The 27,537-nt window shown below is 42.9% G+C and overlaps 1 protein-coding gene across 1 annotated transcript; it reads right to left on the bottom strand.

The window, feature by feature from the left end:
• Positions 1-5: 5 nt before the first annotated feature.
• pkn2a (protein kinase N2a) lies at positions 6-23,636 on the bottom strand. Its single transcript, XM_035633159.2, has 23 exons — positions 23,103-23,636; positions 16,244-16,408; positions 15,661-15,796; positions 11,676-11,830; positions 8,960-9,089; positions 8,683-8,828; positions 8,295-8,508; positions 7,211-7,396; positions 6,910-7,019; positions 6,646-6,789; positions 6,391-6,466; positions 6,021-6,177; positions 5,254-5,380; positions 4,614-4,750; positions 4,135-4,210; positions 3,707-3,798; positions 3,352-3,528; positions 3,079-3,141; positions 2,894-2,970; positions 2,630-2,772; positions 2,412-2,519; positions 2,215-2,295; positions 6-1,961 (listed from the first exon to the last, which is right to left on the bottom strand). The coding sequence occupies exons 1-23, from the start codon at positions 23,121-23,123 to the stop codon at positions 1,758-1,760; spliced, it is 2,925 nt and encodes a 974-aa protein (XP_035489052.2). The 5' UTR covers positions 23,124-23,636; the 3' UTR covers positions 6-1,757.
• Between the last annotated feature and the right edge of the window lie 3,901 nt (positions 23,637-27,537).

The following is a 27,537-nucleotide window of genomic DNA, read 5'->3' as shown; positions in this document are numbered from 1 at the left end:
AAAACCACTATTACAAATGTTTAATTTGTGCATTCATGATAGGCGACAAACAAAACGACTGCAGAAATGCCTTTTTTTTACACCGGGGGAACAGCAACAGTTGTGACTTGGGTATGTGTACCATCCATAAAGTTATCATCTGTTCTGGCAACAACATGCACAAGCAAAGAATAATAAAAAATAAAAACTTTGTACAACCTATTTCCATTATTAAACGTAGATAATTAAAACTTGATAAAATTAGTGCTTTCAGCTTAATTGTGTACATAGTTTGTATACATAATACACCCTACCCTCCCCCTGTAGTGATTCATATCAACAGGTCCGCCACAATAGTCAATTCATATTTAACATCTGCTGGGTCCACTTGGAAAATAATCAGAGTAGTGAGGGAATCATTTAAAATGGCATTTTGTCTGAGAAAAAAACAAACACTTTCAGTCTTTAACTCACATGATCTTTGACCCGAAAGGAAAAAAAAAGTTTGTTTTCTTCTATAAGAGGAACAGGAGGGATTTGGTTGTGTAGCTGTAATGGTGCGACTCACTTTAGTGTTTTTTTTCCTTCACTATAAAGAGATTGTTCTCAGATTCACAACAACCGGACATTTATGGAAGGAATGAAAATCAAAAAAAACTGGGACAGATGTGCAACTGAACTCAGCTCTGACAAAAAAAAAAAATTAATATCAAGTTTTGATTTCATTCCTCAAAAAGATACTGCGATACCACGTGAAAATTCACATCCTCAGAACTGAGTTGAGCCGAATATCAACCTCGAGCTACAGAGCCACAAGGGGGCATTAGGAAAAAAAGTATATTAAATCTTCTGCATCGTTTGTTCATAGTATTTATCGTTTCCAATGAGGTTTCCAAATAACTAACTAACTGATGGTAATTCATTTAACAGCTCATGTAGCATGCAGTTCTGCTGTTATTAATAATATTATTGTGTCGGTGAGGGACGAACGGGCGTTAATCTGGGTTGTGGGCGAGGACTGGGCCCCGACACACGAGGAAATGTAGTGTGAAGACTCTCACTTCAGGTCAAGAAGCAGCAGCAGTAGTTTGTTGCAGTTCAGCGTTGATGCTTTGAGCACGTTAAAATTCACTGAACCCCGGTCTCAGACCTGACCGTGGCAGAAATGTCAAAGTTTACAGTGAGATAAAAACGTCCTGAAGCTATGGCGAGGGCTCTGCAAATAAAACATGACAATAAAATATACGACTGAATATAATCTGTACAGATCAAAAAAAAAGACGACGACGACGACATTGAATAACATGATTGTGATCTGTTGCCGTCTTCTCAGAGTTCATATGAAAAACATTCTCAGTGGTCAGACAACGTGTGCAGGAGGAAAGAGCATCGCTCCTCCTTCACTCTCCAACAACAGAGTTTCTTTTGTTCTTTTTACTTAAAAAAAAAAAAAAAAAAAAAAAAAAAAAAAAAAAAAAGAAAGAAAAAAAGTTCTTCATGTGGATTAAAAAAATAAGTGGGGTCCTCGGGAGGCGTCTTCACTTTCTTCTCAATGGCACAGGGTTTTGCCCAAAGGTTTGAGGAGCCATGTCCGCCGCTGCTCCTACTCAACATTTTGGGCAGGGAAGAAGAGTTTTAAAAACACATGAGCTACAGTCACTGCTGTGTTGGTTGGTTCACAGTGTGTGTGTGTGTGTGTGTGTGTGTGTGTGTGTGTGTGTGTGTTTGTGTTTGTGTGTGTGTGTGTGTGTGTGTAAAGAGAGAGGAGTCATGTGAAGCTAACACCAGTCAGCGATGTAATCAAAGTCAGAGAACATGTTCTGCTCCTCAGAGCTCAGCGCTCGCGGTTCCCTTGGCGGGGTTAAGATCGGAGCTTCGGAGGTAAATTCGTCGTCAAAGTTGCTGACGTCGTTGACGCCCTGGATGATCGGCACGAACGGCGGCTTCACCTTCTTTGCCAGCAGTCCGTTCCAATCCATATTCTTCCAAGAGACAGACAGAGAGAGGAAAACACCAGTGTCAACTTTTAAAGCAATACTTTTGGGGACATTTTGGGAAAATGTTTTTTTTTGCTTTCCTGCTGAGGAGGATGAGGCTAACGTGAGCATCTGCTTGGCTCAGCAATAAGACAGTATGTGAGAACAGAAAGCCTAGATCTGCCCAAAGGTGAAAAAAAATCTAGATCTATTTAATTGTCTAACAAAATAAGTGGACAATTTTTTTCCTGCTTCTTACCCTGAAGAATAGATGTCTCTTAACTTCCTCTGCATCCTTTTCTCCTGCTCCCAGGCGTCGCTCTGGACTCCTCCTCAGGAGCTGAGCACGGGAAGAAGAGTAAAAGTGATGAAAATACGGTTCATTTACTTTGTGAATTCCCTATGGTACTTTTATGATTAATTCATTTGGAATAATAAACCGTCCCATCCACACACCCTCCTCATGATGGAGATGGCCTCGGTCGAGAGGAAGCGTGGGTAGCGGACTTCATCGTTGACGATGCTGTCGAACACCTCCTCCTCATCGTCACCAGGGAAGGGCGACTGAACGAGACGGTGTTAAGATGAAACACCGTTATCTCAGAGGATTGTACGGGTCAGATGGCACAATGATATGAAATTAATATACGGTAAAATGTAGACTACGGACTCACCTCTCCAACCAGCATCTCAAAGATCAGGACGCCCAGGCCCCACCAGTCCACAGCGCGGGTGTACGACGTCTCAGTCAAAACCTCGGGAGCTAAGAACTCTGGGGTGCCACAGAAGGTGCTGGTGCGATCCCTGAAACCCATTCCTGAAAGCAACATGGGGCAGTTTGATAATGAACCAACCACTCTCCAAAACTCCTCACTCGACATTTAGAATATAATCTAAAATATTTGAGCCCCTGGCCTTAAAACTATTTGCCAATTTACCTTCTTTGCAGAGTCCAAAGTCGGCAATCTTTACATAGCCCTCTGTATCCAGCAGCAGGTTGTCCAGCTTCAAATCTCTGCAAATTACACACAAGAAATATTTGGGAGCCAGAATGATTTTTTGAGAATTTAGGTGTCTCTTATGGAAATGAATCAAGAGTGTTAAAACGATGCAAAATGTTTACCTGTACACAATCTTATGGTCATGTAAGAACTGTAAACCCAGTACAACGCAGGCTGCATAAAATCTGCAAAGGGTACAACAAAAGTCACTAGATTAGGCAACATGAACTTTGACTGAAAAATGTTTGTTGTTCACAAAAAAAAAGAAGAAGTTCCGGAGCAATATTTGAGTTCTCACATAAAGCCCCCCCGGAAACTGTCAAGACTTCAGTGCGTGTCTAAAAGCAGCTACAAAGTGAAAAAACTGTAGTTTTGTTAAAGCTCTGGTCACTCACACGGCCCGGGGCTCGGAGAAAACGTCAGCGTGGATGTGCATCATCAGGTCGCCTCCCGCTGCGTACTCCATGACGAAACAAACGTGCTCCTGTGTTTGGAAACACGCAAACAGGTTGACGAGGAACGGGTGGCGGACGCTGTTGACTGTCTCGAAAATCCTCTTCTCGCACATGAGACTGAAAGAGAAGAAAAGACCACGCGAGATGTCACTGGTGGATGAAATAATGTCACATCAGCCCAAAACAAATGTCTTTCAACCTCCTTTATTATTAGCTTGACAGTTTAGCACAGCGAATGATATCTTGACTCACGTCAGTGACACTGGTGAGAGTCCGATCGATTTAAAATGTTTACCTGTCGACTTCATCACGAGCCACGATATCGCCTTTCTTCAGAGCTTTGATGGCGAACATCTCGCCGGTGCTTTTATACTCTGCTAATAGCACCTGGAGGAGAGGAAGGAGACTTTTTACATTTGTTTTATTACAACTTAACAATTGTGTCAGGAATCAGATTGGCAAGTGACAGGAAATGAATCAAATATTTAGAAGAATTTCAAGAGGAAAAATGTGAAACAGTTTGCAGTTCTCACTTTTGAAACAAGATTAATTTGTGCTTTTCTTTGTCATATATGTTAATATAGTTGGGTTTTAAGATGTCACCTTTGCCTGAGCTTTTGTAAGAAGACAATTTCAAGAGAAGCTCATTCGTTAATCAAGGACACGAAAGATCAGTCGATAACAAAGAAATAAGCACCGACCGCAGCCCAGTGTGAAACGTACCTTTCCAAAGTGACCACGTCCGAGGACTGCCACACATTTAAAGTCTTGGAGGCTGAATTGGAACTGCTCCTCTTCCCTGGAAAGAGATCAGCGTTTGCATATGTGAAAATTCAATGTAGAAAGATACGAACAAAGAAAGTGTCTCGAACATAAGAAGAAAGAGTCAAAGCCAGAGGGCAGCGTTCACCCCGATGACACAATTTCACTACAGTATTACACTACATGACGTTAACAAAAAATATCAGTAGAAACAAAAATATATTATTGTTCCCTGATTCTTAAAATGTCATTCACAGAAGGACACCGAAAACAATTCTTGATATCAGAGAAATCTTTTTTCCTGCCCGATACCTATTTCAAATTTAACACTCCACTTGGAGCACCACTGAAAGAAATCATCTTTTACGCTCTCCTTCTGACTTTAATTTGAAATTCACTTTGAAAGTGACACAGACCCAACAAGCGAGTGGCTCTCCTACCTGATGTCTGTATCCTTCTGGTAGGCAGTGAGCTCCAGGTCCGGGTGCTGGATCTCTGGCTCCACCACTCCGTCCAGGTCTCCCTTCACCGCCATGCTGTTCCTCTTGTTCAGGAAGTCGAACGAGGCGAGCGCGTCCTGCACAGAGGAAACACAGAGCAGAAATAAAATGAGAAATGTGGAAACAATTCGGGGAAATAGTTTTACGATTGAATTAATTTGGGCTCTAGATTTCCAAGAAATGATGAGGATTAAGCCTTTAGTCAGTATTTATTCCTGAAAAAGTAGTTTGGTTTTGTCTTATCAATATACACAAATATTCTTTGACCTTTAATAAGAGCTGCAAGACTGTTCATTGGCAGGGAGACAAACACAACAAAGATGGTGAGGTGAAGCTAACAGGTGAAAAATGTAGGACGTGTTTTTAATGAAAGCACGGCTAACGGCGTTTAATTTTAAAACGTAAATCATCTCCCTTTACATGAACAGACTTCGTTTGGGGTTCTGGATGCCACAGATTCATCCCGTGTCTGCGCAGACTGTTTGATGTTGGCTGTTTGAGCTCAGCTGCTGCTCCGTGTGATTACATCAGTTCACCGCTGCCTTATCAACGCCACTCATGATTCCTGGAACACTTGTACCTGTACTTCCTCCTTGTCGGGCATCTTGTCCTGCACCAGTGGCTCCCGCAGGTCATCAGGGATGGGGTAGTGTTTGGGTCCCGGAGTGGGCTCTTTGTCAAAGTCCAGTTTAGTCACCAGCGGGTCACTGTGAACGGACAGAGGTACAGTACAGCTCAGTATCCACAGCAATGCTCCAGCTACTGTGAGGCCAAGACAACCAAACAGTGTTGTCTACTGATGGGGGTTAACTTAGGCTACATCCACACGCTTTCGTTTTAAAATGCATCACTGTTGCTACGGTTACGCCTGCCATGCACACGTCCAAGTTTCCGAGCGGCTAGAACGGAGAAGTTTGGAAACAGAGCTCGTCCGGTTTTGGTTTGTAGGCAAAAATTGGATGGATCACCCATATTTGCTTCTTGATTGGTTTCTTATCAGTCACAACTCAACTACCAGAAGTTGAGGCAAAACGTTGTAAACCCTGCTCCTACTTTTCAATATTGCCGTTTCTCGTATTAGTATTTTGACTAAGCATCTAAGGAAGCAGTGTAAACAATTTGCTTCCTGTCTACAGGAAACATGCCCAGTGCAAGTGGATGGTCATGTGATATGCGTTTTCAGGTATGTTAGTAGAGACGGGGATGAGTTCTGATACAGGGCAAAAAACGCTCGTCTGGAAGGAGATCGTTTTAGTTAAAAAACGCTGCATTAAATTGAAAGCGTTTTACGCAGCTCAGAAGAAGTTGGCAAGAGAGAGGAGACTGGCTGCTTGTGTGTTTGATTACCTGCACGGTGTGGGCGAGCCAGGCAGACTGCTGGGTCCAGTCTCAGCAGCCTGTGGGCTGAAAGAGTTGGTGCTGACAGTTGGTATGGCTCTTCTCACCAGGCGGCCCCAGGTGGCGATGTTGATGTTCATCTGAGGGGCTCGCAGGAAGGTTTTACCTGATGAAGAAAATCCAAAAGGGACACAAAAAGGGGAAAGGTTAAGAAAAGCAGTGTCTTGGTGTTTGTCAGTGAGTAAAGCAGGGCATTTCCTTTAACCTTCCGTTAGCAACCAATTTGGGGGAAATCAGCAGGGAAAAAACACTGGATTTATTGAATTCAAGAATTAAGTTTGAAAATGTGTGTAATGCTGTGCTGACAACAACGTCTCACCTTGCTGCTTCGAGAAAATCTTCTTTTGTCTTTGCAACTTTGGTCGTCTCTCAATGACGGGGTTGAAAAATGTTACCTTAATAAACAAAATCACGAAAGGAGACTTAGGAAAATCAAGAGACTAGTGACAAATCTGCACAGTTATAAAAGAACTGCACCAATTTGTATGTGCATACATGTATATATGTACATATGTATATGTGTGTACATACACATGTACTTGTGTATATGTACATGCATGTGTACTGTGTGTACCTCAGCAAACAGCATCCCCTGTGGCTCCAGGTAGAGACACATCCCGTGACGCTGGTTGTCCAGGAAGTCCTCCAGCCGCAGGAACTTGAGAGCGCAGAGCGACCGCCAGTCGCGCCAGTAAACCGAGATCTCCAACTCACGTGACTACGGGACAGAGCCACGGACACGGGCGACGTCAACCAGATGTGTCGTACAAACTCAACACAGAGTCAGATGTAGGTCAAGGGCAGAGTATGAGTGTGTGTGTGTGCCCCCGTGTGTTACCCGGTCTAGCTCCAATGTGAACTTCTGGTCCCAGGCCTGGTTACTGACTGGCCTCCAGCTCGTCTGGCCGACGACCGTGTTGTCCAGCTTCAACACTGCACCGATCTCATCTAACACAACATACACAAACAGTATTTGTTAAGCAAACGTAGATCGACATTGTCCTATTTGACACTGCAATTCGGCTGGTATTACAGATGAGGTCATTGTACTGAGAAATCTAAAATGTCCACTGTTTTAACTTAAGTGCAGTTGAATGTATGTGAATTTTTTTCACGAGTACATGGTCAGGCCAACTTACTGGAGAGCTCCTCACTCTTCGCCACGTTCCTTGAGCTCACGCCGCGGTTTCGGTTGGCTCTGCTGATGAAGGAGGAGCGCGTCTCGCTGGGGCTCCAGCCGGGCAGCGGGACAGACGCAGCTTTGGAACGACCTGGGACATTTTCCAGAAGGTCCTGACAGCCCATGAGCCTGACGTCTAACGTGCCTAGGAGACAGATGGGGTGAGACGCAGTCCTGTCATCACACAATCTGTCTGCAGGTTGTTCCGTTGTCCCATTTTGAACATTGTAACTGGTCCATGTATTTAAATATACTTTTCAGCAGGTGAAGCTTATTACTTGGGGGTTGCTTTCATAATGATTTGTTGGAAACAGCTGGGCTCATCAAATTCAGGTTTGACAGCTCCTAAAATATATAGATTGACTAATTTTTGGCCACCCTACAAACAGACTATCTCAGAATTTAGAACTGTTGATATGAGGAAAATAATGACTGAATGCTGACAAATGAAAATCAGTGTCCTCTACCTGCCAACAAGGTTTGAAAAGCAGTAAGACAGGAATCATTTTTTAAAAAGCACATTAAACCCAGGGTAATATTAGATTAAGCCCAACAGCTAGAAAATGTGCCTTGAGGAAACTGTCGGTGTTCATAGAAAATTAGTCCTGCTTAAGACAGATTTTTTTTTTTTTTTTACAATTTAACGCAACTAATCCACTGTTAAATCTGATTTAGAGCAAGTATTTATCGTCATCCAATAAGCCCTTACAGTTCCATCAAGCTGGTTGCTTGATCAAGTGTCACTGAAGCAACGTGTGTGTGGGACAAATCCAGTGTGTGTTTATGCCCAAATGAAACGTGTGTACTTGAATAGAGCACACAGGATACAAAGGGATGGCTATTGAAATGTCTGTGTAATATCACTGTGGAAAGGCAGAAATTGAGACAAAAATAAAACGTAAGTAATTATGATTGCGAAACGTGTTCGTGTTGTTAATACCCGCACCTAATGAGTTAACTTCTGTTCTTCTGAGATGGGGCAGAGTGTAAATAATGAATCGGTGTGTAATAAATAACCGTTGTTATATCCTTGGTGCAGTTACCTGTGAGTGCAGCCGGCTTAGTGACGGTGCTGTACTGGTTCTGTGTGGAGATGAGACTGGATCTGGGACTGAGGGCCGGCGACGACAGCAGGGACAACTCCTCTATTATGCTGCTGCTGCGCGGGTGGTTTTTAGGCAACTCGTTGAGGCGCTGCTCCAAGGAATATCGCAAGAGGTCCAGTTTTTGACTGGACTCGTTAAACCGAGCCTGGGCCTGGAGAGAAGGGGGTGTGGGATGAGAAGAGAGAAGGAGGGAGAGAAACATCAATTACATGGTCCATTTTACTTGAGTGGATCAGTTTCATTTGACATTAATTTAATCTGTATCTTGCTTCTTTTCAATCAGTATCATATACAAAGTAGATGGATGTGATGTGCAAACATCTACCTCTGAATGTGCCCTCTTTTCCGTGACTTTTCCAGAGCCCAGGAGTTTCATGACGTTCTTGGCTCCCTCGGCCACAGCCGACTCTATCCTGGCGTGGTGACACAGCTCCTCCACCCGCAGGTCCAATGGGCTGATGATGGGCTTTTCTGGAGGACGAGGAAGGATGTTATTTTGGTGCATCGTTGTGGACAGGTGTGTTTTAGTAGCTTCCTGTTTTCAATGTGCCAAAGAAATTTCTCTTCAATCGGCGATCACGGAAATGCAAGCGCTGACTCACCCATCACGTCGTTGCTCTCAAAGCTCATCTCGCTGGCCTGGCTGGCTTTGAGGATCTGCATCCTGATGAACTCTATCTTCGTCTTGCTGTCCTGGAGCATCTGCTGGGCCGTCGCTAGCAACTTACGATCCTGTGATCGAAATATAAACGTTAATGTCCTTTGGCGGGGAGATATCGCTGCATTATGACATACATTGATGATTGTATCAAAATGCTTTCATAATATTCTCTACTCGCGAGTCAAACAGCTGTCAACATCAGGATAAATGAGCCCAAACGGGTCACGTCCATCGTCACTCATTGTGTTTGGTTGTTGTGAACACGTAATGCAAACAGCCAGGATGCCAGTTCATGCCCTAAATTGGAACCGGAGTACTAGTGACCACATGGAAAATCTTATTCACAAAAACGAAGATGGAATCTCATTGTGCGTTGTAATTGCCGACCTTCTCGTACATGCAAACACACAGGCAGTGGAGCAAGCTCCACCCAGAATTCCTCTGAAGTGAAAATCCTGGTTGTTGACGGCAGCGCGCACAGGAAAGACCTCTGTCCAGAAGGCATTTCCTCTGTGACATCAGGACCAGACTATTTCCAACTGGAAGGTGCCTCTGTCTGACCGGAGAAGGTCACTTAAAAAAAAAAACACTGACCTCCCCTGGTCGGGCAGACAGCTGGGGTCATGTGACAATTTTCAGTTCCTTTTACTGCACTACAGTTACAGACTTAAGCCTCTGAAAGTAGATATCACTTCACTTGCACACAAATATTAAAGGCCAAATACCCTCAGTGTCTGGCTGGGTATGATTCAAGGACTCATGTCTGATTCCTAAAAAAAACCCAAAAACTAATTGGTCACAATTCAGCACAACTTTCCATTACATTGGGTTAGAGAGCATGTGAAGTGTTGATTCTGGGATGTAGTTGAATTTATAAAGTGGACGCATGTAGAAGAGTTTAATTTACTTCTTTTAAATAAAAATAAATCTCTCATTTCTTGGACCAAGAAACAGACGTGCACATGATAAGTGAACTTTAGAGGAGCCGGCAGGCAGATTTTCTAACCTTTGAACGGAGCCAGGATGACCCCTCGTTTCCACTCTTGCTAAGCTAACCTAATAAACTGCAGCTTCTTAATAACGATACAGACTAAAGGGTTGTATCAGTTAAAGCCCGGCTGATATATCGATCTGAGCCTTTCACAGACATACTGGTAGCTGTGTTTGTTTGCCGATATGCTTTGATATGAAAACGTATTGTCCACAATAAACTAAGCAGAAAAGATGTGCATTTATGTAAAATTTAAAAATAAAAATAAATGCTTATTTTCTTAATTCAAGTTCACTGGCCAAGTAGAGATGACTCCACTGAAACACTACACCAAACTAAACTGTCCACATCAAAGTGGCTTCAATTACCACTGATGGTGGGGCAAGATGAGCGTGGGAGGCTCTAAGTAATCCAGGAAGCTGTTGTTGTTAGTCCACACACAACATCCCAGCTAAAAGCCTCACCTCAACCCTACAAAAAGCAGAATTAATAATAACTTAGACTCAAAAAGCCGTCTCTACCAGACTACCCCCACAGTGAGCCATGGGTTATTGTTTACCCCCCGCATTTGTTCACAAACGCACTGCGTATGACCCTTGTATGTGTCAGCGCCTTCTCGTGTTTCCTTCTCCCCTACAGTGAAGCAATAAAAGCAAACCTGCCGTGTATCATTCAGAGGCTGGTTTTCAAACTGGGAAATATGACCATGGCCCCTTTCTAAAAGCACACCTCTACATAAAAAAGAAGAAGAAAAGGGTGGAACTGCAAGGACATGCGGAGCTCACTTGAGCTGTTGTATAAATCTAGTGTGTCTTGTAATGTCACTTTAAAAAGGATCAGAATGTCAAAGGTAAATAAAACAACTGATAAGTTGAAGTGTTCTGACTCCAGACTGTGAAAAAGCTCACTTAAAGTCTCAGGTTTGGCAATAATTTCTTTCTGGAAAACAATAATATTGCTACCATTTGGACCACAAGAGGAAGTAACACAAGCAGACAGACAGAAAATTGTATTCATAATATCTAGAGCAGTGATTTTCAACTAAGAGGGTTTGAAACAAATGGTTAATCTAAGGGATTGTAACGGGACAGCAGAAAAAGACCCAAACATTTCTGCTATGCAAATTTATGATAGACTTTTCTCTAATCCATTCAAATTTTTTTGTTCTTTAATTACCTCTGGAGGTTATTTCAATCAAACAAGGGAATTAAACTCCTCCTTTTGCTCAAACCGGTCAAAACTTCAGGTAAAGATAACAGTGAGGAGTCATGGCTTTATTGTAAGGGGCCACTGATCCATAGGCTGAATTTGGATTTAAAATGGAAAATGACCACTCGAAAAATGTTGCCAATAATCACTTATTGTACGGGACAACTGTGTGTGCACGCATCTTCTGTAGATGCTAAAGTTCAAAGTTGAACCAGGGCTAACATGCTCATGTGCAGAACCTCAAGGACGATCTGAATGAATTTTGTTGGTGATGTCACAACATTGCCACATGTATCAGTTGTGTCCAATTTTAAAGTAAATAAATAAAATAAAAAACTAAACAAGCGAGACCCAGCTTGAAAGAAACTGGAAGTCTTGAACACACCTGGCAGCCTGACATGAACCAGCTAAAACCTGAATGTCTGGTGAACCTGCCCCCTCTCCTGCTGAATCCTACCTTGGAGGGTCCGTTGGAGTACATCTGGATCATGTTCTCAGCGCCCTGTTTGACCTTGAGCTCAATGTCATTCTGTCTTTTCAGGGCGGCGAGGCGGCTATTACTCGTGCACATTCTGGCCTCACTGTTGGGGGTATCTGGAGTCAGAGGGCATTCTGGGTAAAGATGGAAAAAAACAACAGAAAAAAGTTAGCGCCTCTTAGGCAACAATCACAGATATGTGACTATGTGCTGCTGGACTCTCTCACAAATATACACTCACTGTAAATAGTAACTCGCATGCAAGTGCTATATTTGGCTGCCGGCCATTTTGAAGTTAGCTGAGCAGTCCTGCAGCTCGGCAAAGTGACCAAAAACTTTGCAGAAACACAACTAAATACACATCGGGTAGCTACTTCACTTGTCATATAATGTATCCAGAGAGTGCTGCTGTTTATAATTTGACAAAGTTTGTTAGCACAAAACTCCATTTGACTCAGTCTCCCAACACAGGAGGAACTACACAAGTCAGCGACATTGAGATCAAGGATTCCTTCATTTTTTGTTCCGTTACGCTGACAAAGAAGGAAATATGCACATCAAAGGTGAAGCCAGAGCTCAGATATATTCAGTCCGACTTGGTTTGATGCTTGTATAATCAGGAGCTATATTACAAAGGCAATCACTGCTAATTCATTCGATCTCTTCTCTGTTCCGACTTTAACAGCAGAGGGAAACTCTGCAGCCAGAGACTAGTCTGAGCAATTGGGGAGAAACAACAACCACCGATAGTGCAGTACAATTTAAATTACTGTGCAGGAAAATTTGGTTTGTACACTCATGACAATAACATATCCATGATAATATAATATATATATGAACAGTTGAACACAGACACATGTTGAGTTTCAAGTGAAAAGGAAAACGAGAATCTCCTAGTCACAGTTTTGGGTTATGAGCTCACCGCTTTGTTGTGTTTGGTTTTTTTTCACATGTCTGGACACGAAAAGTTAAAGAGTAAACCCCTCCCCAGACTGATCACTGCAGCGCACGCTCACACACACAGATACACACACAAACCCTGCGCACAAGCGTACACACACGCATGAGGTGGGCAACAAAACCTGCCTGACTTCTCCTGACTTGACTTGCAAGTTTAGTCTCAGAGTCTATGGTGTCATAAAGGAGCACCTATCAGAGGGGACCAGAGTTAAGGGTGAAAAGGGTGACACATGCGAAATGCAAACTTACTTAGGAACTACACAATATTTTCTCAATATGTACAGAACTGTCTCAAAGTCATTAAAGGTGTCTTATGTCCGTTTAAGTGGATCCGACTGGCAACATCAGTTATTCTTGCAGACGATGCCAAACGTAGATAACGACAACCAGCTGGCAGGTCTGTGATTCATCCGCTCCGAATGTTTCATCGAAACACTGTCTAATGTTTCCTTTGAACACCTGTGGGAGCAGGCCAGAAGAAGAGCATGTGATTCTTTGAACTGAAAGTCTCAATGAGTCATCTAATGACCCCTAATAAGCCGAGAGAGCATCACTGCAGAGGTTTCCGTTAACGTGGAGGAGGGAAAGGACGTTAGCCTGTAGTTCTGGGGCAACCCTCTCATACACTGAGAGTCAGAGTGGGCACTTCCCATCATATTATATCCAAACCACAAGCTTGTGGAGCAAGGTGAGAATTTAACATGGGCTTGGGGCCAAACTGAAATTTTCACAATACGCGTCTGTGGTGTTGTGTGAAAGTTGATTGTGAGAATGACAAAAGCATGCTTAGAAACACGTGCAAATAGTGCTGCGTGTGTCATCCAGTCTACGTCCGGGGCTCTCCTCTCTGTGTAGGGGGCGCGTTTCGGTCAAGTCCACATTGAGCGAAGAATTCATGGACCCCTACACCCCACCCCTCCTCCTGAGTGCGGTGCAGCCCACGCCGAGCTGGAGGACAAGACAGCGAGCTACCGAATAGCTACGGGGCTGATGTCACCGCTGGACAGCTGACAAGGGGGGAACCCTCCCTCAGATTAACCCCATCAGTATCTAATGGGAAACATGCTAACAAAACATTCTGAACAATTACATCATGAATTGGAGAAGTGAAGTTAAAACTGTAAAAAAAAACGTGGTTGTCACTTGAGATATAATATGATGACAGGAAGGAAAAAGCAACTGGACGTGTATTCAGGGAGTTAACTACTGATCTTGGGGCAGGACCAGGATGAGAATGAGGTCATACAGTATGTGACAGAGCGACCTGACCGGTGACCCTGCCTCAGAGCCCCACAGCTGCCGCTCACAGACAGTACCTGAGAGAGAGCTCTCGCCAGGCGGAGATTGAACAGAGCACCCTCAACTTTCTCCTGGAACAAAAACACACCATCTGGTGAACCAGTCCTTCCTGCTAATTCAGGAAACAAGTGCCAGTCTCCTGTGGATTCGTGAGCTGAACATACTTCCAAGACGCCGTCTCATGACTGTGGAGCCATGCTGCTCTCCGTCCCTCTCCATCATTTTGCACTCGCCAGCAACATTCCGCTGGCGTCGCATCACTTAAAAAGAAAGCCCTCGTTCATCAGATACAGGGTCGTAGAGTCAAGCTAAATTTGTCCCCACTCAAGATAACCATTTACCAAGACGACCTCCCTTCCCTCCCCCAACACACACACACACACACACACACACACACACCCCTCCTCATCTACTTCCTAATGTCAATTGGACTCCCAGACATGATGGAAACAGGCAGACAAATACCATTACTTCTCTTCCTGAAGTCACCCAGACGCTCGCCACCACCAAAAGCTTCATGAGGCAACTAGTGAAACAAAACCATGTTGAACACACACCACTGCTGTGAACAACTCGCTACAAATTCCATTGCTGTCGATGAACGCACAGGAGCAGACTTTCAACAGCCTCGGAGGGAAACAATCGACGGCTCATTGTAACTGTCGCTGGAATGTGGAATGCAACAATGTCAGCCTCTGGAGAGTGAGTCACCTCCAAACCCTCAATGTGCTCTGTGTGTGTGTGTGTGTTTACATAAGTGTTGTTCTAACACAACACTGCCAAAAATTATTTACTCAGTGATACTTTGCAGCTATAATAAAACAGTTAACAGGGTGAAATATAATAATAAAGATATGAAAATACTCTGAATAGAAGATGATCATTGTTTTTACACCTGAGCATATTCAGTGATAGACTCAAGGCTCATGATGAATAGGTGTTAAAAATATTTTTTATTTGCTAGCGATAGAGCCATCACATTAAAAATGGCTGCAGGCAAACCCACCAAACCCAAGACTGGACTGCAATTGTCAGTGGAAGAACAGTACTTGAAATACTGGAAAAGTTGGCCATATAGTGTATATGTGCCTGACATAAATAACCAATTACATTTAGCTAAAGCTAAAGAATTAGGTTGGAAAAAAAGGTATTTGGGTTCCTATTCGACCTGAAACTTTCCATCATGTTTTAGTCCAAACTACGCATACGCATCATGGCTGCCTCGGGTATCCTGCGTCCGTTTGTGCACATCCTCAGAATTTAGCACAACCGGACCCCAAGATGCAAAACGCACATGAACGGTTGGGGCAGCATAGGGGCAGATACTCACCTTTGCCACAGCTTTGTTAAGGGCCTCACACATCTACGATGGCAGCGCCATCACTTCGTCTGCTGTGATCTCAGAGGTAACCATAGACTAACCTCCTCCAGTGTCGCCATGTTTCTGACTTACAGAATGCAAATCTGGCAGTTCTATACGGTCTGAGCCCGGCCCTGTGCCCTCTACAGGAAAACTCCAGTAACATGCAAGCATGCATGTTACCTAGCAAACATGTGAACACATACGCTCATGACACATCTGGTCGTCTACATGAACAAGTGGCTGGTGTAGTGTAGAATGAGTTAAATGTCAACCGTCTGCACTACTTGGTTAGTGACGAGTAAATCCTCGGACAGTGCTTCACTGTGGTTTTTCTGCTGTTACCTAGCAGTTCTTCAGGATCTTTGACCACAATGTGGGCGTTGAGCTCTTGTAGCTCCTGGTGAAGCTCCTCAACTTTCTTATTCGATTTTTTCAGCATGTTATCGACATAGGCCAGGCTCTTCTTGTCTGTGGTGACCTTGAGAGAGAAGAGTGGGGGAGACAAAAACAATTAGACAAGACAATTTTCTCAAAAGATTTACAGGGAAATTCAAACAATTGTAATCACGACCATCAGTTTACTATGCACAGGGAGGATTACTGAGCCGGAGAAAGCAACTGTTTTAGAATCAACTGGTTCTGCGAAATAAATGGCATGTCTTTTTGGTTTGGCCTTGAAGATTATAAACTGGCAGCATGGAGTTTGGCAGACGTGGGCAATTTAGAGACAAAGAGGGTCAAATGAAAATATATTACTGGTTACATAAATGTAGCTGGAAGTGTTTCTGAAGCTTGACCTCCACTATTCAAAAAATCAGCCTCTGCTGCTTTGATTTTGAGTAACCCTACTTTATGTATACTAAATCCCTGGATTTCCCCTTTATCAGAAACATGGTTTAGTATCAAATAAAATCTGTGATATTACCTTGCGCAGGTTCTCTGCTCCTTCTTTGATCTTCAGCTCCTTGCGGATCTCGCGGCGGATCTGCTCCTTGATCTCGTCCAGCTTTTGTTGGACCATGGTGTCGGACAGGTCCAGGTTGTGTCCCAGGCCTAGTCGCTCCGCCACCAGCTGGCCCCTGGCATCCCCCTGGAGGGCAGGAGAGGAGGACGAGGAAAGAGAGGAGAGATGAGAGGAAGACGTGGAATGTAATTTAGAGGTCAGCAAGGGAGGAAAAGGAGGACGAGGAAAAACGGGATGCCAAAGAAAGAGGAGGAAAGGACATACAGAGGTCAGTCGATCCGTCAACAACTACTTTGGACGCTTGCATTTTTTGCAGAACATTTAACAAACAGAACTTATCAGTATTAACAGTCGAGGAGAGGACGAAAAGCACAGCGCAATTTGCAATGTTTCAAAACAGCTAAAGCCGTAGCGTCATTAACGGGGCAGTAAGCAATTAAGAAGTAAGCTTGTTTTCTGCTTGTCCATGTTGATGCTTTAACTGCACTGACCTGGGTTTGGATCCGCAGCCTCCAACATGGGAGACAGATGCGGTAACCACGACGCCAAAAAACCCTGAGTCATAGCGTCATTCACTAGTACGTCTCTTAAGGTGTCGGGGAGTGATGTTCACAAACTGCGCACACAGCGTTGTGAGGTGTGGGCCGCACCATTTGTTTTGGTTTCAATTTACAGAGCCAGGGCTGCGCACACAGAACCGTGAGGACATTTTTACGAAAAGTGTATTGTATTAAAATTGCTCACTGCCCCTTTAAATGCATGCATTTCCACTTTGTCACGATTGCCGGCTCATGACAGCAGTGAAGAAGTGATAACGGATGGAGAGCTACAGACACAGTTTCATCCGAGCACTCACTGAGTTTCTCATAACGAGTGAATTATCTGTAAAGACTGTGATGTGATCCTGATTTGCAGGTGTAACCTATAACAAATTTTCAACTTTTACTGTTTTTTTCTATGAAAATGCATCAAAAGGATCATGTAACCATCAGCTCTTAAAAAAATCCCTAAACAGACATTTCTGATGCTCAGAGATTCAACACTGGATCTCCAACCGGAGGTCTCAGAGGTCAATCCAGTGTGGTGGTGTGGTATGGTGTGGTCTTGAGCTAGTCTCTGTACGTGGTGTTTTCACTGCTGCCGTCAGTCACCATTGAACTGCATCCTCAAAGCTGTCACCTTAACTTTAAGAGGGATTAGAAGTCACTTCCTGAATGGCAACGGCTTTAAAGGTCATCAGGAATATACCTGTAGTGGTTCACTGGTGAAGCTTCTCTAATTTATCAAATAATCTGTTCATTCTATTTCATTACACAGTTCATCCATTTAAGGGCTTTTAATTTTAAAATATCTTCTAATTTTGAATTTCACATTGGCAAGATGGGGGTCTTATATCGTTACATGGCTACTACAATGAATTCACAAACGCGTCGTTTTAACCTATGAGTCTTCATAGCTTTAGCAAGCCATTACACACCATAACATAATAGCCTTCCCCTCACTTTGGAAATCAGAACTGCCAAGTCAATGTAAGAGTTAATCCAAAACTCACTCCACTCTGAAACTGTGCAAAGTTTGCTGTAAGTTTGTGGAAATAAACTTATTCCATACATAAAATGAAGGCATAATGGGATGTGAACAACAGCATCACCACACTGTGACTGCCCACGAGATCTGTGTCCATCTTGTTGCACTTCACATCATCATTGTGATACAAAGAAGGAAGAGCATACATTCTCATCCGCATATGCATGTTTAGGCTTAATGCCATTTGCTTCCACTTAACGTTAACATTACAACTGTCTAAGGATAAGACCATGAACTGATTCAACAAGAGAAAACTTAAAGGCTTTATTAATCATTCTGCCTTACCATAACATCATCATCGGTTTCAGCAAGGTCCATGTGTAGATCAGGTGAACAAACCAGGCCATGCATGTTCTGCTGACCAGCTACACCATGAACTCCATCGACGTTCTGTGGTTCAGTCGGAGCGAATATATCCTCCATCGCAAAAGTTTGAGCTACACCACAGAGGCTCTGTCGAAAGCTACACTCATTCACTCTGCTTGTCCCCGATTTTCCCCAGCTCTTATCATTTTACTCGTTCTTTTTCACACAACCCATTGACATCCACAGGGAAGATAAACCGTCTGAGCAGTGACAGCCAAATCCCTCTTAGCCTCTCACTCTGTGAGGTCAGAGCAGCCCAGAATGGGACCTAATCTCACTCCAGGGAGAGGAGTGTGTCTAAAATTAACTCAAGTTAAAAACATAATGCTGGCTGCCCATTGTGACCACCATCCCCTGGAAAGCAACTTGTGTGGTGGTGGAGGAGACGCTCTGGAGCGTCACCCCGACAACTACAAGGAGGTCTGGAGCGACACCCCGACAACTACAAGGAGGTACAAAGTACAGTTAAGAGTCTCGAACTTGAGAACACAACATTGGGGGACATCGCTGTTCTGGGAATAAGCCAGCGGCAGGGACCGTCATGGAGCCTGGTCGACGTATGTGTAAAAGGGGAAGCCAGCATGGCAGCACACGTCATGTGACACGTCACGTCTCTGCCATCTAAAATCACACTGGGGGGGAATTACGTTTAGTTCAGTCCAATCAGGCAAACCTGGCAGAGACTCTTATTTCTGTATAAGAGGCAACGGCTGAGGTTTGAAGAGGCTTTTTATCTACTAGTGAAAACAATGCTTTTCAAAAAAAAAACCCACAAGGAATTCATCAGGAATTCAACCAGCATAGAACCATATAGTCTATGTTTTTACTTTTTTCATGGTTACAGTTTCATAGACCATCCAGGTATTGTGGAGGTTGGCCATCTTGCCTCAATCACAGACCACTGCCACCTCCTCTCCGAGGGAAGAGACCGTGTTTCACAGAGCAAAGGCCTTCAGATTTAGTTTGGAAATTATTTAGACCATCATACATCTACAGTACTAATTCAATTGATCTTTAGACCAGTTGCATCAACATCTGGGTGGACAACTAGCTTGGCTGAACAGTAACCTGGGGGGGGAAACCTTGAAATCATCTCCTCTATGTCTGATAGATTTATGTTGGGAGGGACATTACATCATATTTGGTAAAAGAAGAGATTCGCATGGGCTCAATCATACCTTCACCCCCACCTTTCTATAGGTGCTCACTTCATAGGAAACTATAGATTGCACATATCCTGGTCCAGAGCCTGGTCCTTGATGACTCATAAGTAAAATGGAGGTCACAACTCCTGGAAGTGAAAGAAGGCGTGTGTGGGGGAAAAATACAGCTCTTCTCTTCAACTCACTACCCTGCAAAACTTGTTTGCATTGTCGTTATGTTTGCCCAATGTAGTATGGGGACAGCATGTGGACACTCAAAAGGACCCTTTTCACTGTTTAACAATGCAAGGAAATCCACTAAAGGCCAATCAGATAAGGTGGAAATAAATCATCACAAGGCCTGCGTTTTAATTTGAGATCAAACAAAGTAGCCATATTCAAAGAAAAAGAGCAGGCGCTCATTTGCGGGATTGGTTTCACCTCTGGTTTTTCTGAAACTACAATACTTCCTTGCGATGTTCTTTTACCTGAACGGCCTAATCATTTCTTGCTGCCTGAACGTATTACCTCGTCAGGGGAATGACGCCACACCGGGGACTGGATACTTATTAGGTTCAAAGACAAGTAAAGCAGGAATTGTAAGCAAATGTTTCCACACATAGCAGCACAATGCACACGGTTTATGATGGATGGAGGGAACTTGTTCACGTCAGTGTGCTTGCTGCTCTGTGTAATTTTCAAGGCTGACAACATATGAAGAGACAATCTAAAACATATCAGCTACACCTTTTATTCAATATTTGAAAAAACAACATCAAAGGGTCAGTTTAATTTATTGGACAGACAAGAGGGAGTTCATCTGCAAATAAAAACTACTAAACTTATAAGTTACTGACCTACAGAGTCCATCTATTATTCTTATATTCTTACTAGGTATGGTAGCTGTTACCTAGTCATGCTGAACCTTTTAAAGAACTGCTTGAGACATGAAAGGAAACTGTGAGGTAAAAGCAAACATTAGCTCTAAACCTCAAGTGTAAGCAGGTCAACTTAGTGTTTGAGCATGAGAGCTCCAAGTCCAACAACAGGAGCTCCAACCAGACAAAAGGACAATGGAAAAGTTGAGGCCACTATCCAGACTTGACTTAAAAAATATATAATAATAATCAAACCCTTGCCATCTCAGCCTATAACCTGACACCAGGCCGTCTTACCCCACAGTATTGGCCACAGCCTGGTGCGTTGCTGTGACCAGAAATAGCAACGCAGGCTAATAAACGTAGATCCTACAAATGCAGCCCTTCACGCGAGCCGTGCACACATTCCAGGCCAAGTAAAACTGTAGGTAACGTCTTGCACGTCATGTCAATGTTGAAAGGTCATTTCTGAGCTGCACAGACAATAAGATTTATTCTGTGATGCTGCAATGTCACAAAGGAGAACGAGCGTTTAACTGTACTACAGTAAGGTCTGATCTGCTGAGTTGATCTGGTTCCACTCCATATTAAAACAGTGACATACATGTTTAAGTTAGGTTGATTTGGTAAAACCTAGCTGAACATAAACACTATTTTCAATCCTGAAAACATGACTTCCAGATATAGATTTGGTTGTTTTTATTTTTGTCCTTTTAAAGGAAAATGAAAACGGATCAACGGTCTTCAGGAACACAACAAGCCTGGGCTTGAGTTATTGTATGTGTTATTGTGTAATTCATCATCACTCCAAACACTGTCAGTCACAATCAGTATTGAGCATGCCGACAGGGCAGTTCAACCAAATGGACAGGTGTTAATTACACAGATATTTTATTTTTAAACGTTCAACAAAAGCCCATATAGGGTCAAGTATTTCAGATTAGTTCATATAATATCTGTTACATTCAGTAAATATTATTTGTTTTTATATCTATCCATAAAAAATTATGTAAATGACAAATTATCCCCTTTTGCACCTAAATGAATACAGTGATAAAAACAAACACATGAAGGTCTTCTGGTTATGTAATTAGGACTGAACAATATTTTTGGAGCTTTATCAACTTCTTGTGATAACCTGCCATGCACCATTAACAAAATCATACGATTGATCAAATTGCGAAATTGTCTTTAGAAAATGAATCCGTCCAACTCCAAAACAAGTCAAACTACTTTACTGAAACTCGCTCGTTTTGCTCGTGTGAAGAATGGAACACGCAGTTGAATTATTTTAAATATGATTTTGCATCCATTTGCCTCATGGCGTATATCAATATTGGTAAAATATCATTGTAATTTATCGCTATATCGATGCCAACTGGCTCAGCCAACTTTGACAATAAAATTGTTTCACTTTCATTAAGCCAGGCTTAATGACTGGCTTAAAAGTGAAACAATTTTATCCCTGCCACTTTCATGAAGAGCTCCCGAATAAAGACTGTGTTCATCCATTTATGTTCTTATACTCAGGAGGAAACAGGCGGTCGAACATACACTGGCATTTCCCAGTTTGGGATCAATAAAAGTACATCTATCCATCGTCCCACTACTTTCCGTTTAACATGTGCTGACAATAAAATAAAAGGTAGTGAGCATTGTCCACCGGGCTGGGTCATCCATACATGTCACTGATAAAGCGATAGAGCGGACACCTGTGGTGAGCGAATGAAATAAACGTGAACATTAAAAGGCAATAAGTCGTTCTATGATTAATCTGGCTCAGCTGCAGCACCAGTGTCATGACAACAGGCCGGTCATCGCCACCTGTTGCCTCGGTGATCGGCTTCATTCTGCACCAGCCCTGGGAAACATTAATAAAATGAAATACTTCATTTTCCCAAGGTGTCAGCTCTGCTATCTGCTGTAACCCCCCCACCTCCCCCTCACGTCCCCCTGCTCACCATGAAGATGAATAACTACAGTGAGATACCAGTCTGCTCTTATTAGCTCCAGTGTGAATCTTGGAGGATTATTTCTGACTGCGCTTCAATCAGATTCAGTTACGGAGGAGGTGAAACACTTGCACAACATATTTTTAGATTTATTTCAAGCCTGACGTCACTCAAGTGAAACCACATAAATCAATGAGTCATGACAGTGTCCATAGACAGCAATGAGACTGGACTGGGATGCTTCAACTTTAACTTCCCTCTCTTTGTACAAAGTGTAAAAGTGCAAGTGCATGTTATATGAGGAGTTTTTCGGACCTCCTGAAACTCTTGTTTGAAGAAAAGAGAAAACTTCACGTCAAGCAAACCAGCGAGCACTCTGTCTTCATGTCCATGGGTTTTATTCCCGCCGTGTTGACTTGAGTAAGGCTCGTGGTCGAACTGAGAGAGAGAGCCATGTGCGAGAGGACGCGGACGACAGGGTTTGTTTTCCAGCAGCAGCGCAGGTTAAACTCAACAGGCGGGCTACGGACCTGTGAGCTCGGCGCTCAACAACCTGTCCTCGACGCGAAGTGACGCCACCCCGACGTGAACACTGTCCCCTGCCATGGCCGCGGCGGGCAGTGGACACGGCAGCCTCCGCACAGGACCACCGGCCACACGGGGACGTTTCAGGCGAACTTAGTCTGGATGAGTGTTTCCCAGGCCTCGATCCGTGGATAACTCCCAGACGAACCCTTTGGGGGATCTAGCAGAGCCCCCTCCCCCCCTCGGCGCGACGCCGCGGACTCGCGGCCACTCGACTTTTCACGAGTTTAATAAACGTCTGCTAACTCGCGACTGAGCGCCTGGCGCGAGTTTGCGCACTTTTCGCAGCCGTTGTCAACTTTTTTCCTACCTGCACGGAATCGGCGGCCATCTTGCTTTTTGCCTTTGAATCAAATCGTACGGGAGAGGGGAGAGGGGAGAGAGGAGGAGGAGGAGGTGCGAGTCCAAAAACAAGCCCTTGCTTTAAGTTTCCCTCTCCGGCGACGAGAAGACGGGACTACTTCTTCGACCCAACCGTCGCTCGACTCGGGCCCTCGCGGCTTCCCATGTTGTCTTCACACTGCTTCGGCGCGGTCACACCGTCCTGGCGGGGTCCTGGAGGGCGGACGGGCGGTCATACATACAAAAAAAAAAAAAAGGAAAAAAAAGCCGAGGCATAAATCCGTCCCAGTGCAGTTGGAGAAAGAGGCGGTGGTTACAGTGGAAGTGTCCGCCCAGAGGAGCCGCGCTGCTGCTGCTGCCGCTGCTCGCAGCCCGGACAGTCAGCAACACATGTGACCCACAACTTCACACGGGCTGTCCGCACCTCATGCTCATAACCTGCAATCATCATGGAGCACACACACACACACAGTCACACACAGTCACACACAGTCTCACACACACACACACACACACACAGTCTCACACACAGTCTCACACACACACACACACACAAAGTCAAACACACACACACAGTCACATACACACACACACACACACACAGTCACACACACATACACACACACACACACACAGTCACACACACACACACAGTCAAACACACACACACAGTCACACACACAATCAAACACACACACACACACATGGTCAAACACACACACACACACACACTCTCACACAAACACACGCACACACACACACACAGTCTCACACACGCACACACACACACACACACGCACGCACACACACACACACACACACACACAATCTCTCACACACACACTCACACATACACACACACATCAGAGCCTCAGACAGAGGAAGTGTCCTGTCAGCACCGCACAGTAATTCGAGCATTAGAAGTATCCTTTATGTTCTACCTGGAAGAACAACACCACACTGTGACAGTATTTAATAACAAGTAAAAAAAAATAAAAAAAAATAAAATGATCTAAGTAAATCTACAGCATAATTATCTGCAAAAGAGACTTACGGAAATGAAAGGGTAGGTCATCGTTATTTTATGGTATGTCAAATCTTCATTTTCAAATGAATGAGAAGTTATGTTTTCGGGGAAAAACCCAAATGATATAGAGTAAAAAGTACAATATGTTGATGTTGTGAAGTTTCACAAAATTAGAATACTAAAGTAAGGTAAACATATATCTCACAAATGTACTTAAAAACAGTACTTGAGTAGATCTATTCACCACTTCCTTACATAGAGATATATTTTTGGTTTATTATTATTATTAAAGATGCATACATAAGCTATGTAAACACCATCTAAAAGTTATTATTGCACTCAAGGCAGCCAAGGCCGAGATATCCTGAGTCCCTAAATCCTACGTTTCCCATAATCCATCCAGCATTGTTTCGCTTGTGAATAATAAAAATGATGATGATTATATTTATAATAATCTTTGTTTGTATAGCATTTTTCACACATAGTTGGCAAGTGCTTGACAAAATGATAAAAACAACAATGAAATTAAATAAAAATTTAAGGTGAAATAAGAATAACTAAATTAAAAAGCCCTCAACTTACCAACTCATGGCCACCTGAGCTTGTAATACAGACCTTGTATTTTTGATTTGTCGTCTACATCATTTGGGTTATTCTGACAAACCACAGACATCATTGTACAACTGTTTTTCAATGGGGTGAGTTGTAATTGCCATCACTACAGTTAATTGTCCTTAATGTGTCACGATCCCCTTTAATATTGTAGCTGGTCATTAGAAGTTATTCATGTATGTTGTATTGATAACTTCAGCTGTGACATGAAAATGGTGGAGTAAAGAGTACAATACTGCTTCTGTGAAGTATAAAGTAGAAAAACTCAAATATGGTACAAATACTTCAAAACTGTTCTTGAGTAAACTTGTTGTTCCTTGGCAGAAGACTGTACCTCAGGGAAATGTCCAACAGTTTAGTATTGACCATAGAGCGGTGAGAGAGTGTCATTCAAATCAAAAGGATCATGCAGATGCTGCGCAAACTTGCTGACAGCCATAGCTGACAGGCAAACACACGCTGCCATACTAAATAAAAGTCAGAGTTAACTTTTGAGTGGCCAATCCAGATAGATCAGGAGGAGCAGTTACATAGAAACAACAGGGGCAAACAATTCTCCAATGGGGCCAGGGCATGATATGTCACATCTCAGTCAGAAGACTTACTGCTGCATTACCTAACCCACAGGGACATGTCTCAAATATGTATCGGTGTGGACAACAACACTGGCTCCACATTCCTAAACTGAGCAGCATTGTCCAGAGAAAAATTACAAAGGCCTTGTTGAGTCAAATGAATGAATTGAAGGGTTCCTTTTTGAAATGTGTTCCTTTTAAAAATCCATAAGGAGATGTACTTTGTTTTTCTGTCTCCAAGGTGACGTTCTCCAGAGGCTCACTGAGGACAGGTGCTCCAGACAGGATTGGTTTGTCATCAGTATAGTCTGTCAACAATATTCACACCCTGAATGGTGCTCGCTGTCGGAAGAAGTAATGGAGATGATACTATGTAATGTAGTTTCTGTACCAGCAGATTAATTAGTATCTGTTAGCGTCGGCCTTTATCAGAAACACATCAGTGTTATCCCACTCCTTTATACCCTGCTCTTCTTTTATACCCAATACACACTATACTTATCTTTGGGTGTATGATTACCCACAATTACCCTCTGATTATTTGTATGATTACTATGTTACATTGTGCAGGTCAATATTAGGTACAAAAAACCCTTTAAAAATCAATAAAACCCTAATGCTTTATTTAATAATTGTTTTAGGGGCATCCTGATAGTCTCGGGATCTGAGACCCTCACCATGGTCCTTATCATAGACCTTATCACATATGGTATTTCAACAGATGTTGTCAAAAATGCTGCCCTGACAGCTGCGATTTTGATGTAAGGGAAATATGACCTATGATCAGTTACATGAAAATGACCCAAGTATTCACCAAATATTGACAGGTGAGGTACCAGTGGCTGTACCTGGACCTGTACAATACAGTGTAAAATGTGTTGTTTTTTTACATATGAATGAGTAACTTATTTTATGTATTGATTCTGTAAAAGTATCAAAGAACGTGCGGAAGATATTCCCAGGTTATTTGACATATTGAGGTTATTCCCTTAAGGAATCAGAGATAATTAGCAGGTTCATCACGGGCATCACTTTCTAAACTTGATCATATATATCACATCGGTAGCCATATGAGACAAATAACCTTGTAAAGACATAAAATATACTCATCAAAAAAAGTTTTCTACAGCAGCCATGTAGGATGTTCCCTGTAACTACCTCATAAATGGCATCAGAGGGGTTTACCCTCAGCCCTAAACCTAATGTCAAATTTTTAAAAGGGTGCATGTAACCAAGTATCAAGAGTGCAGGGGGGGGGCACCCTCCATGTTTATCTGGGTCAGAGGGCCAAACAAGGAAGCTGTGACTGGAGAACAGTTTGAGATTAATGGGGATGAGTCCAATAGTTGATGACTGTCCAGGGATTATCTGAGAGTAGTGATGTGTTACACTGAATGAGTGGCACCATTGACTCACATAAACTTTCTCTGGCCTCCACTGACTCCTCTCACTTCTCATCGCCATGTTCCTTTTGTAACGCGGCCCATCTATTTTCTCTAGCAGCAACATAGTGACCAACACAAAAGAGAGAAAATGTGTGTAATATATATATTTTTATGTAGGTATCAAGGATGCCTAACATACATGAAAACCTTATGTGATTTTATATTAAGTTGTAAAATGTATAAATAATTTGTAAGGCACTGTAATCCCTGTATGAAATACTGAAAAGATACTGTAAAAGTACATGAAAAGGAAAGGATGTGATGAGGTAGGAGCAGCTCTTTATCTCCCTCTGCAGGATGCAGCCATGTTTTTTTAAATATATGTTCCATCCGACAAAGCTGCAACTCAAGTAGACCTGAAGTTACATCCTGGAGTAGAAGTTGGTGCAGCTCCTCCACAAGAATACTTTTTTTTTTTATCAGTTTCTGATCAGACAGGTGACCTTCTCCCACTGTTGTTAAGATGCAAGAAATTGAATCAGCCAATATAAGGTGAAAAAAATTTGCAAAGTTATTACCAACCTTGCCACCGTATTTTCTGTTGACAACTGCTAAGAGAACAGCAGAGATTTAAAGGAGAGGTTTGACATTTTAGGAATTATGGATATTGGGTTCCTCACTCAGAGTTAGATGAGATTGATACTCTATCTTGCATCAGAAGTTAAACAACAACAATTATACAATATAATGCCGCAAACATTTCATAGCTATGACCTTATATTCAACAGACTGATATGAGATCTT

Source organism: Scophthalmus maximus, chromosome 5 (assembly GCF_022379125.1).
Source record: "Scophthalmus maximus strain ysfricsl-2021 chromosome 5, ASM2237912v1, whole genome shotgun sequence".
Taxonomy (NCBI): Eukaryota; Metazoa; Chordata; class Actinopteri; order Pleuronectiformes; family Scophthalmidae; genus Scophthalmus; species Scophthalmus maximus.
This window is presented reverse-complemented; position numbering and strand designations above follow the sequence as displayed.

Bases quoted from the DNA above. Each gene is read 5' to 3' on its own strand.
- pkn2a (XM_035633159.2), bottom strand. From the start codon at position 23,123: ATGGCCGCCGATTCCGTGCAG. The intron at 11,831-15,660 runs GTAACAGCAGAA...ATCTTTACCCAG, and splicing joins AGATCCTGAAGAACTGCTAG to AATGCCCTCTGACTCCAGAT. The intron at 3,529-3,706 runs GTAAACATTTTA...CTTCTCTTTCAG, and splicing joins GCTCGTGATGAAGTCGACAG to TCTCATGTGCGAGAAGAGGA.